This window comes from Haliotis asinina, chromosome 13, assembly GCF_037392515.1.
Source record: "Haliotis asinina isolate JCU_RB_2024 chromosome 13, JCU_Hal_asi_v2, whole genome shotgun sequence".
In the NCBI taxonomy this organism is placed as follows: domain Eukaryota; kingdom Metazoa; phylum Mollusca; class Gastropoda; order Lepetellida; family Haliotidae; genus Haliotis; species Haliotis asinina.
The window spans coordinates 21,596,590-21,609,772 of NC_090292.1; the positions used below are offsets into that span (position 1 = coordinate 21,596,590).

The 13,183-nt window shown below is 42.7% G+C and overlaps 1 protein-coding gene across 13 annotated transcripts in view; it reads left to right on the forward strand.

Annotated features, from left to right (window-relative positions):
• Positions 1-13,183, forward strand: part of LOC137259209 (CUGBP Elav-like family member 3-A) — a 255,714-nt gene that overhangs the window by 25,376 nt on the left and 217,155 nt on the right. For all 13 annotated transcript variants that reach the window (XR_010954699.1, XR_010954700.1, XM_067796809.1 and 10 more), the window contains exon 2: positions 5,994-6,076. Coding sequence is in view for 11 of the 13 variants with exons in the window: in XM_067796809.1 (XP_067652910.1) it covers positions 5,994-6,076 (83 nt within the window). In the remaining 2 variants the exon portion in view is untranslated. The remainder of the gene's footprint in view (positions 1-5,993; positions 6,077-13,183) is intronic.

Consider the following 13,183-nt stretch of genomic DNA (forward strand, 5'->3'; position numbering starts at 1 on the left):
CTTCCAGTGACTTGGCCATTACATTTCATGGGTACATTTTCTAACGACTCTGGACACATCTAGACACCATTTAGAGGTATCGTCAAGCACACATTCCAAGCATTGATTACGTGGGCTGATTTTCTCCACATGGAAGTGATTTCGGAACAATGACATCTTTTATTTGGTAACGAAGTCTAATGGGCAAACTGTAACTCGAAGGGGTCTCCAGATTCGGGGAATGGTGAAACTTGAGCAGCTACAGTGACGAAGAACGTAAATAAAATGAGTTTAACACCTACAACTACTCATGAGTCCAACGGGAGAATGTCGATCCGGACGGCAACTATGTGGAAGTGAGTTAAAGCACTGCACGAAGACCTTTGAAGACCTGGGAGTCATATAAACTCAGCCACACTACAAATGGTCCAGAGAATCCACGAATGACTGAGCAACGCATTGCTAGCTGAGTAATCATTTCCCAGGAGAGAGTGTACACCATTATAACTGAAACTTTGACAGTAAAAGGGTACCAGGGTCTCCTTTCACGAAGCTTTAAAGTGACAGTAAGTCACTAAGGTAGCCATAGCGCAATATGTTAAGGAATGGGAGTTAAGGTTAACTTTAGTAAAGGCTGTTTCCTGAAAGGAAATTCCAAGGTCTCTGGCGTCTGAACATATCGTACCAATACAACATGTTATGTGTCGAGATGATTCAGTTTGAAGCTGAGCCATAAAGGTTCTTGCAACAACTGCTGATAATGAATAAAACCTGGGAGTACTATTTGGAGCCTGAGCCCGAACAATGAGCAAACCAGTGGATAGATCACCACTAACAAAGACGGCAAAGACTGCCCGGTACTTGGAAGTTGTGACGCCGTGTTCGTGAGCAGGTCTTGGTAGACGCTTATTCCACAAGGCCAGACACCTCTTCCACGAGGTCAGACACCTCTTCCACAAGGTCAGACACCACAACGCCAGACACCTCTTCCACAAGGCCAGACGCCACCTCCACAAAAACAGACACCACAAGGCCAGACACCTCTTCCACAAGGCCAGACACCGTTCGTAACATACTGTGCATCATTTTGTAGTCATCAAAAAGATAAAATCAAGCCTACAGATCCTGGGAAGCTGAGAAAGGGTCCTTATCCATCCATCAGTGAGTGAGTATGATCTCACGAAACAGTCCCTTTAAAACTGAATCGCAGTGAGCATTCAGAACCTGCGTTAAATCTGGACTGGCTTCGTTTAAGGTAGAGTTAGATGGAGCGAATAAAATATGATTCGGACGATGGTTGGACAGACCAGACACTGTTCCAGAACAAAAAGCAAACATTTTGGACAGCCAAATGAAGTACCCCCCCCCCCCCCCCCCCCCCCTCTCTCTCTCTCTCTCTCTTGCTACGCTCGGATCTTAATATTTTTAAGCTCTTTAGGACACACTGGATTTTGTTATGGTTTGGCTCGGATCTTACCATGTTTGACCTCTTTTAGGATCTCGTTCACAATTAGCTGGTCGAACTAACTGACTCAAGATAGAAGACGTCAGTAGATATTGAACCTGATACGCCCACCATATGACAAGCACGCGCCTTACAGGGCGTGTCATTAATAAAGTAATTACGTGTTTTGTCTGATAATACCCCCCATTAAGCATCAGTGTAATGCACTACGCCTTGTGCATCTCGAATAGGCGACCAATTACACGAAACATTATACAGGGCAAAAATGTCTCAGGTGGGGATGATATTCTGTGCTGGTCGAATTCAATGTTATTCGAGATCACTGGATCTCATCAGATATTGGACCATCATTAAATTCCACCTCGAACTCCAAATGCCGGAGAAGGGCCAAGGTCAGGTCAGAGTTGATTTCAAGGTCGCAGCATTAATATGCAGACAATGATGGAAATTGCGTGAATGAGTTTGGTTTTACGCCTCTTTTAGCAATATTCCAGCAATATGACGATGGAGAACACCAAGAAGTGGGTTTCACACGTTGTACCCATTTGGGAAATCGAACCCAAGACTTCAGCGAAACAAGCGAACGCCTGAACCACTGGCTACCCCAACGCCCGTATATGTAATGTATGAGTGGTGTGAGCGTGCGTGTTATACCATGATTATCTACTTTCATTATCCAACTGACAAAATTTCAGATAATTTGTCAGAATATACCCCCGGACAATCAAACCATCTCTTTATTCCATATGAAGCCATTACCCGAAGAATATGTGCTGACTCAGGGAAGCAGTACCAAGCCGAATCTGTTCATGAATATATCGATTGAAAAATTGTTATCTCTGGGTATTAGGAAACGCGACATTTATAGCCGAAAGCACACAGAGAAATTCGTCTCCCTTGACAACGACTCGAACACTTCTCGTGAAACTTAAACGGGTTATCTTTAAGGGCCCGTCGATAGGTTCAGCGATTGAACAGTATAACAGACTATCTGTGCCATGTTTCAGTAACGGTCAGCAACGGATATGTGTACCACAACCACTGCATCAACCTCAAATGTGTCGGTTTCAGAATCATCCTCTGTAGTCTAGTGTGTAAACTGAAACAGATTACCCATTTTCAGCACACTCTGTGTTACACGACCTGCACCTTATGACGTTCAGTAAACTAGGCTTAGGACGTACAGTTTATTTATTTATTTATTTATTTATTTATTTATTTATTTATTTATTTATTTGGGGGTGGGTGGTGTTATTTTGGAGGGGGCTTCAGTCGATATTCGTGTTACGCGCTACTGTTCTAACGAATTTAAATGAGTGATCTCTTTAAGTTCACTATAAGCTGATTTTACTGTACAACTTGATCATCTCTTTCCTTTAAGGAGATAGTAAAATATTACAATCGAATCAATTACAAGGTATACCAACACTAGTTTCGTGAAGAAGACTTTAATTCCAAAAGTCAGGCTTAATAGCAAAATTCATGAAAAACACTACTCGCTTTCCCGAAACAGCATATAACGCCTGGCGGGCAAGCATTGTGTTCACTTGAATTTTGCCTACGTCATATTTGTGAATTAGGTACTAGTCAAGCTAACGTAATTAGGCCATGCTCAGAGAGAAACCAGACTTTGTCTGATATCAAAGATTAACATATCAGTTGTCAAAGCGTCTCCATTTACCCATGTATATATTCAAATAACGCGAACCCGTGAAGATTCGGGTTAGAAATGATCTTCATTGACCCATGCTTGTCATGAAGAGGCGACTAACGGGATAGGGGGTTAGGCTCACTGACTTGGTTGACACGTGTCATCGGTTCCCAGCTGCTAGATCGATGTTCATGCTGTTGATCACAGTATTGTATTCTCCAGATTCGATTATTTACAGACCGTCGCCATGGCGTCATTTTGTTTTTATCAGGTAGGTCGATGCTCATTGTGGAGTGTTTGGTTCGAACTCGATTCTCTATGACGGACATCATGTAGATAGAATACTGATGATGAAATATAATACAACTTAGAAAAACGTCACTCCCTGACTAGACGTTTCTGTCATTGCAAAGTTTCCATTATGAGATATAAGTATTAAACCGTAGCGTGGGCAACGCTATAAAACCGCCATTACTGCGGTAAGCCTAAGCAGCCACACGCTGAGACACGTGCATGCACGTCTAAATGTAAGAACGGTAATCGTGAGCGTGACTTTAAGTCCGGTTTCATTTCAACTCCAGCTCTAATTGGCTGGATATCCTCTCGTAAAACCCCACGTTATTGACGTTAAAGACCGCTTGCATACTGTGTCGATACACGGTGTCCTTGACGTTCCAAATAAGAGCATTCTTTCATATACACATGGCTGGTGAAGAATATATTGAAGCCAAACTCTTGAACAAGGAAGTGATGAAAAGGGAGAAATATTTATTATTTACCATACTATTATTATCATAGTTTCTCGGGGCGGTGGGGTAGCCTAGTGGCTAAATGATCGTCACGAAGAAGGCCGGGTTCGATTCCTCTCAAGGATATAATCTATGTCTATCAATATTGCTGAAACTGGCGTAAAACCCAATCCTGTCTCACACTCACTCACTCACTTTATATCTGATGAGTTAAAAGACTTTTTCACGTTCCACGTGTAGCCGAAATATTTTTTAGTTATCGATTCGATGAATTTTACTTTATTCGTGCATCTTTCCTCTTTGTTTGTACTCATTAGGAACCGCCGCCATATAGCTGTAGTATTGTTTTGTATGGCGTAAAACTAAACTCACTCACCGCGTTAGGAAAGCAGAGGGGTTGGTGTATATCACCTCACACAAAATTCAACTCTTACGGGTGTTGATTAAATCAAATTAAGAGACAGTTAGGGGTGTATGCATTAGCGGCGTCCCGTCGTCTCATGCTCCACGGTATCGCTGAGACTTGTGCACGTGCAGCAAGGCACGTTGACTTGTTGAAAACCGCGACTAGGTTAAAAACCAACCCTCAGTTTGTAAATGACGTCAAGGTGTTGTAATTGGAATCTAAAATGAGAGGTAATAGGTGGTATTTCTCAGACAATATACATAAAACGGCGGACGCAATTTGTTATGTAAAACAGGGTCACTGCCACGTGTATGTTTTTTATGTGCCATTAGACGTTATTCCAATATAAATTATCAAATGAAATAGACACAGGATGTTTGCATATTTTTGCATTCACACCATGGCGTGATACATATATATCCTGTAAGATAAGGGGATCCGGTTTTCTTTTAATTTAAATAATACTAGTAATAGCAAGTTGCCGCACACTTGCGCGTGCTCAAAGCGGTCACGCTCACACTGCTGCACCGGATAACCTACGATGTCTGTTAGACGCTACAGTCCGTTTGAATAAAAAGCGGACCGATGGCATGCAATCTAACTCGAAATTTAATCAAAGTATCAGACCAACTCATAGTTGTTTTTTAAGAATTGATGTCCTAAAAATAAAAAAAAAATGTTTTACAAACAAATGTATACTCAGTTCACTAGTTGGTACGAGGGAGGAGTGCAGAAACAGGAACAGCCAGTGTGCGATAAAGGATGGAGACGGCACAGGTTAATGAATCAATAGCTTTGTCGGCACTTGTGCACGTGCTTCTCGAACACCTGTCTGTCCCTTTCTTGCAATTAATTCATCGGTCCACTTTTAAGTCAAACGGACCGTAAAGGATATCAGGTTGTTACCCCACCGGGTACCCATTCACTGCTGGGTGAACAGAGGCAGTTCGGGAAAGTGAGACCACATGTGTCACGTGTAGGTGTGTTCTGAGGGAGGGAGGGAGGGAGGGAGGGAGTCCAGGACTGTGACTTAGTGAGTATTGTTTCACGCCGCACTCCAGTTGTTCCAGCTATATGGCGGCTGTCTGTAGATAATCGAGTCTGGACCAGACACTCCAGTGATTAACAGCATGAGCATCGATCAATGCAAATGGGATACGATGACATGTGTCAATCAAGTCAGCGAGCCTGACCATCCACTTCCGTTAGTCTGCTCTTTCGACAAGCATGTGCTACTGAAGATCATTTCTAGCTCTGATAGCCGGTTCCAATCTGCAGCTCCCTGGGTAGTCCTTCTGTCCATGTAACCGTAGACGAAAATATATGTTGTATATATTCTTCCTGACAATTAGTCTTTACTATTTCATTACGGATATATATATATATATATATATTATATATCCCTGTACCGTCTTTGGTAGCCTGGTGGTCTTCGGTATCGCTTAATGTTTCGATACCGTCAGAACTGTTTTAAAAAACTCTCCGATTTAAACCTGTGTTTCTTAGTGGATAAGAAAAAGCTTAGCCTTGTGGTTAGAGCGTTCGCTTGAAACGCGTAAGTCCTGGGTTCGGTTCCGTACGTGGGGGCAGTGTGTAAAGCCCCTCTCTGATCTCCTATCCACCCCGATAATTCTCTAAAAGTCATAAAGTCATAAACCCGAACTTCACAAATCTAACCGAATACATACTGTCGGGAGCTGGTATTAAACAGCAATATTGATATTTTATTTTTTGCTATTTCAGGGTGTGCATTTCTCACATACTCCAGTCGTGACAGTGCCGTAAAAGCACAGCAGGCTCTTCATGAAAAGAAGACGCTACCTGGGGTAAGTCCGCCTTTAACTCTCCAGACATGCATCCTGCCTGCCAGTTCGTTTAAACATGTGCGAATGCACCCATGTGCCTCTTGGCGTTCTGCCAAGGTACTTTGTCCATAAAAGCTCTCTTTCAGGAGAATATCCGCAATTCACGTGAGATCATTTGTCCATTTCATGACACTTTCCGGATGACCTTATTCAAGGGTCACACATCTCGTGTATATTCACATGACAAGCTGTATTTCATTTGTATTTCATTACATTTGTATTTCTGTTCAGAAAATACATTTTGTCTCTTTCGAACAGGCCTCCCAGTATTATTTCCGATCATAATGTGTTGTTTACTCCGAGGATTGTCCTCAATTTTGTATTTTATTTCCCCCCTTTCTGCGAGATAAATTATTCTTGGAAATGTCAGTTTGACCATTTCCTTTTCGAATGACTTTTATTCTTTTGCGGAACGGATAATAGCTTGTATGACTCTCTAGTCCCAGAGTTGGTAACACTTAATTGATAACATGGAGTTCTTGTTTAATCCCCGTTTCTTCCCATCACGTAGGTGTTTTTGCCTAAGTCATGTCTTGAAAATTAGCGTTGCCATAGCAACGTCTTCCTTGGAATCACAGGTAACCATGACAACAGGCTTTTGAAATGAGCTTCTATTCTCAGTCCATATTACCTGGACAGTTTTTATTGAGGACATACGTTCAGTAATATTAGGAGATGTTTATATTATTGGCGGAGACAAATTATTGGAAGAGACTGTCGAGAGCGTTTGAATGGCTTGTCGAAAGCCTTTTTTAAACGTTGACGTTGATAGTGACCTTTTGGTAAGAGAGATAATACCAAAGAGTTCTATCTGGAACCTTCTCAAGAGGTGACAAGAGAATGGTCTCGACGCTGGTGTATTTACGCAGTGTTATCTCATTATGGTACATGGTTCTAGAATGTCGTTGATCATATGGAGTTGTAACGGTTACCCGATACATTTTGTTTTGTTGGTTTGTTATCAAACGTGGCAATCGGAAATATTCTGGCTATATGGTGGCGGTCTGTAAATAATCGAACCTTGAACAGACTCGCCCTCCACTCACTAATCAGCTCGTTCTCTCACTGACTCACTCAGCAGCTCATTCAACAGCCCGTTCACTGATTGACTCACTCAGTACTCACTCACTCAACAGTTCATTTACTGACTCACTCAACGGCTCACTCAACAATCACTCAACAGTTCTTTCACTGACTCACTACTCTACAGTTCATTTACTGACTCACTCACTCACTCACCCAGCTTATTCACTGACTCACTCACTAAACAGCTTATTCACTGACTCACTCACTAAACAGCTCATTCAACAGCTCATTCACTGACAGACTGGCTCATTCACTCAGCAGCTCATCACTGACTGACTCAACAGCTCATTCACTGACTCACTCACTAAACAGCTCATTCACTGACTCACTCACTAAACAGCTTATTCACTGACTCACTCACTAAACAGCCCATTCAACAGCTCATTCACTGACAGACTGGCTCATTCACTCAGCAGCTCATTCACTGATTGACTCACTAAACAGCTCGTTCAACGGCTCATTCACTGACTGACTCACTGAACAGATTCAACAGCTCATTCACTGATTGACTCACTAAACAGCTCATTCAACAGCTCATTCACTGATTGACTCACTCACTCACTCAACAGTTCATTCACTGACTGACTGACTGACTGACTGACTGACTGACTCGCCCACTCAACAGCTCTCACTCACTCAGCCAAGAGGCTAAACCGTCATTATTTAAGCTAGGTACGTCATTCTTTAAGGTACTCTCCTTTTTTGCTCTTACAAAAATAATGAACAATCTGAAAACATCCATGTCTTATATCATAGCCAGAACGTCCTCTAAATCACGTTAAACGACGACCCTCGTGTCTGTGGAAACTTTCAGGAACCACGAGAAAACCGGCTTTATGTTCTATAATCACGCTCCAAGAGCAGGGTTTACCAAAAATAGGCTCTTTACTTTTCTTTACTCGCAGAACAAATATAAACGTGTCGTATTTCAGTAAGTTGTTTCTGCCGCAGATCTCCTTCAATGATGAGCGAGATGTTTTGTATCGCATTAACGTTTCTTGCAGCGAATGTGTTTCATAAGACTCACCGAAGCTGACCTAAGTATATTGTGTTTTTGACTCACCACAGTAATGGTGGCCCCGAGATAAACACACAGCTATGATACCGGCAGTGTGCGAAATAGCCACGTTTTCAGATGCCCGAGGCTAATAAAAATCCAGTCAGGCCAGTTAAATCTAGGTCCACCCGGGGTAGAATAGGCCTTCCCATGCTTGCCATAAAAGGCGACTAACGGGATCGGGTGGTCAGGCTCGCTGACTTGGTTTGCACATGTCATCGGTTCCCAATTGCGCAGATCGATGCTCATGTTGTTAATCACTGGATTGTCTTGTCCAGACTCGATTATTTACAGACCGCCGCCATGTAGCTGGAATATTGCTGAGTGCGGCGTAAAACTAAACTCACTCACTCACTCTCATTCACTACACGGCCGAATATTGTGTGCCGGCGATCTGACAACGTTGAATGAAATGTCTGGACATATATCGGACACAGGATGATCACTCGTCGGACAGACCAATGATTTCTGACCAATTGTATCGATCCCCGCTAGCGAGCTATAATCTTGATACATCGCTACCATTTAACCAGTGCATTACCAAGTACAGTTTACCCTCGTTATTCCGACTGTTCTGTCGACTGTATTTGTTCTGAATATTTACACAGATTTACACGTCCACTACAATGTAATCGAACAATTAATTAATACCGAAATTGAAAGCAATATAGCTGAAGCGGAGGAAAAGGCGTCCAGTACATATTAGATTTCTGGAACGAACACAGAAAGTGCAGACCCATTTATCCCCATCCCTCCACCTAAATTCATGGCTCTGGACCAGACATTCCGGTGATCAAAAGCATGAACAACTATCTACACAATTGGGATACGATGATATGTGTCAACCAAGTCAGCGAGCATGACCACTCGATCCGGATAGTAGCCTCCTACGATAAGCATGGTCGCCTCCTAAGGCAAGCATAGTCGCCTCTTAAGGCAAGCATAGTCGCCTCCTACGACAAGCATAGTCGCCTCCTACGGCAAGAATACTCGCATATTATGGCGAGTCAGCTTGATTCGAGATGAATGTTTTAAAGGAATTATGTTTTTGACGTTTACCTCTTTGATATATCGCTGTCAATTAAATTAACAAAATTATAAAAGTTAAGTGATATAATATTAATCCCTTTGGACAGTATCAGCAAATACTATCATATCATAATTTGCATCCACAGAACACGCAAGCAGTTACCAGTGGAAATTGTCTCACGAATCACTTCACATTTCATTTACTATTCCACAGCACGGTTGAGCCTTTTCTTAACTGTTCAGGACAAACACAAAATTAGGCATCCCAAGGGCAGACAAGCGTCTTAACCCCCAGGAACCTGTGGCGAATCGCCCATCTCAACGCCTGCCTCCATCTTGACAACTGTTGGCTGTTTCCATTTTCCCAACATCCCTTGCGGTATTCCTGTCTCAATAACGCAGACCTGTCGTGTTCGTGACGTAACGAACACTGTGCTCGCGGGAAGTCGTGGGATCAATTTCAAAGCAGACGACATTGATTTCAGGCCCGCGGAGACCAACATGAACAAACTGAAGCATCTTCATGGCTTCATTCGACCCGGAATTCGGTCCTCATTTCAACAAACAAAGCCCCTGCCCCTTAAAATCTCTTCCAGTGGCGTGGTTCCATGCGCTTGAACTGACCGAATATCGGACATTGAGAGACGTTTGTCTAGACCTGGCTTCTGCTGATGGCGAACCTGAGGACCTACGTTCAATCTGGTCTGGATTGACCAAAGTGAAGGCTGCAAATCCGAGATAAGGATGGCAGTTTCGGGAGCTATCTGTTGTAAATTAGGACCGATCCGGTCCGATTTATATGCTTACTGTTAACTAGCGTCAAATAATTTGGCTGCAATCAATCTTAGAAGTCTTCCTCGGAAAATGAAGAAGCAATTTCAAAGGAATCTCCCGTTCTTTAGGGTTAATCCTTCAAGGTGATAACAACTTGTGTTTAATTCAAGAAAGATCTCTCACCGACGTGTTACATATGCCGTGATTCGGACAGATTAAAGAAATGGCTACTAGCATATTAGACAGGGTCTAGTTAAGTAGACGGCTGTAGTCACTTCGGTTCAGTGGGGGCAGTTTAATGTCGGGAGCGGATCATTTATGAGTGAGTTTGGTTTCACTCCGATTTTAGCAATATTCCAGCAATATCACGACGGAGGACACTCGGAATGGCCTTCACACATTGTACACACGTGAGGAATCTGGCCTAGGTCTTCGGCGTGACGAGGGACTGCCTTAATCACAAGGTTACTTCACCGACCCTAATAATGTATGACGGAATATCAATTTTGTAGCTCATATTTTGGAATTATAAGTGTTATTTTTGTTGATTTGACCCTTTTTGGACATGTCAGTCGGTTACTCGTATTTTAACACCGCTTTCAAAGGAATTGGTTGTCAGTAGTGGCAGTAAGTGAGTTTAGTTTTACGCCGCTTTTAGCATTATTCCCGCACTGTCACGGCTGGGAACACCAGAAATGGGCTCTACACATTGTACTTATGAGTGGAATCGAACCCGAGTTATAGGCATGACGAGTAAACGCCTTAACCACGACGCTACCCCAATCCTATGTTTCTGGCGTACTACAAGGTTCTTCTGCACAGAGAGTAGTGGCACTTTAGACCACCGGTGTCTCCTAGGCCCCTAGTCCCCGGAGAACATTATTTTCCCTTCAGCCTAACCCTCCCTGCAGTGCTAAAACTGTAAATGAAGCAAGTCTAGATTCCCCCGGGTTGTGATTCTCTCACCTCAATGGGTCTCCTTTTGAATTTAATGGGATTGTTCGTAACTATTAAAACCATATACATTCAAAGACTAAGTGTTTACCTAGCCTAATGGCTAAAGGGTTCCCTTGACACCCAGGTAGCACTGGGTCGAATCCTCACATAATGACAACAAATATTACCTCCTGTATTCCTCTCCGTAATTCTACGAGCAGCATAAAACTATACTCATTCATTTCCCGCCACAGATTCATGCTGGTTCCTGGTATTTCCAGGATTGAACGCTCTGCCCCTCAGATGTTTCTAATAAATACACCAGTCTTCTTAATTCATTACTTTGATCTTACTAACGCCGAACACGTGCAGAATTGGGCCCTGCGTCCTGTCGGCATATAAATGATCAAATTCTACATATTATCCAGTCGAGGTCTCATATTAGTCTTATCAGAGCTGCTGTGTCCACCTCTAATAAACAGAGCTGCCAGAACGAGGCTGTGCTTCTCAAGTTAGTAATCATTACTTAGAGTACATCAAGTAATCATCGTGTTTTCTTACCAAAGGACCATGAACGTCTGCTTCGCGTTCCGACTGTAATCTCGCAATCACTGAACCATGTTACTTTTCCTCCCCGCAATACTACTAGCAAAGATAAGCTGAGCATCAGCTGACCCATATTAGCATGAATGAGTGCCTCCCACTGGCTCTTGCCATTGTGAGTGATGGACCCTGGTTAACCGCGATCAAGAGTAGCGTGATGACTAAATCGCGTAGCCTATGACGTTTCTTATTAGCAAGGCGCGGAATCAATGTCATCATCATGTACTACACGTGCACTAACCTGCTCTCCCCTTCCCCAAAACCATATAATAATTATGTAGTCTTTGCTTTCACAAACCAAATTGTTTGCCTTCTCAACAAATATATTCGCTACGCGTACAGATGTGCATATCGAGTTTCTTGTTGTTTTCCTCCTCGAGTGACTCCACAGTCTTATTTGTTTTAAGATGAATTTTAAGTGGCAGCTTTTCAAACACAAAAGTAAATTTGAAATCAGAAATGAAAATAAATCCAATTCCATATTTGAAAATAGAAATTTCAAAAACTTTTCGTGACAGCCAGAGACAGATGTGTTTTGCTATATTATAGCCGGAGAAACATTTGCATTCAACGCCAGTCTGTAATGGCATTTCAGTATTTCACTGATTTTGAGAAAAGGAAGTAGAAAAATAATACGAAACTTGAAAATTGAGCATGTTTTCATTCTTTCATTACATCCTAATTTATAAAATAATGGAGTTTAAATGAGGCAATATTTTATGGCAAGGAGTCCGCGGGCGATCCCTCTAAAACATATGAAAACGTTTTGACATACGAATATCGCCCTTTGTTTTCTTTCGACACGACAGAAAATGATCGAAACCGAACTGCCACCGCCCTCAAAAAGAATTTCATGCAATAGATGTGCAAGACAAACACACTCTGGTGCATGTGCTCATAATGAGGCTTGGGTCAAGGCCGAGGTCACGGGGTAAGGAGGGAGTATGTACCTTTATGATTCATTTCAAAGAGTTTATTGATCAACCATACTTTAACCATTCATCTAGTTCTCCCAAGTGAACGCGGACAGTCTTAATCGATTCGTCGATATGTTAACATGACTCTATATTGTTAACGCTCGTTGACCATGGCGGGCAAGCTTGTAAGGACCTTGCTTTGATACATGACTGCACAACGCTATCTGTAATAAGGCAACAGACAGTCTCGGAGTCTCTGAACCTTATGTGTTTCTCTTCCGCCAGGCTGCGGTGGGTATCCTAGTTGTTAAGGTGTGTGCTCTTCAAGATGAAGACCCGGGTTCGATTCCCTGCAAGGTTACAACTTGTGAAGTCCTTTTCTTGCACCCCCCGCCGTGATGTAATAGGGCGTACAACTAAACTTTCTCAATCACTCTTCCGCCCGCCCTTTCTGTATTACCAATGCCCCAACTTCTGTAAGTCTAGATATTCCCAAGTTCTGGGGCTACTTTTCAACGTATATATCCAAGTAACCCGAGTGAAGAAAGCGAAGCTAGTGCTAGTACTGTCTTAGTGCTAAGAAGTGAGTGAGTGAGTTGGATTTTACGCCGCTTTTAGCAAAACTCCAGGCTAGCTGTTCTCGAAACGTTCGTAGCCCTACGAACC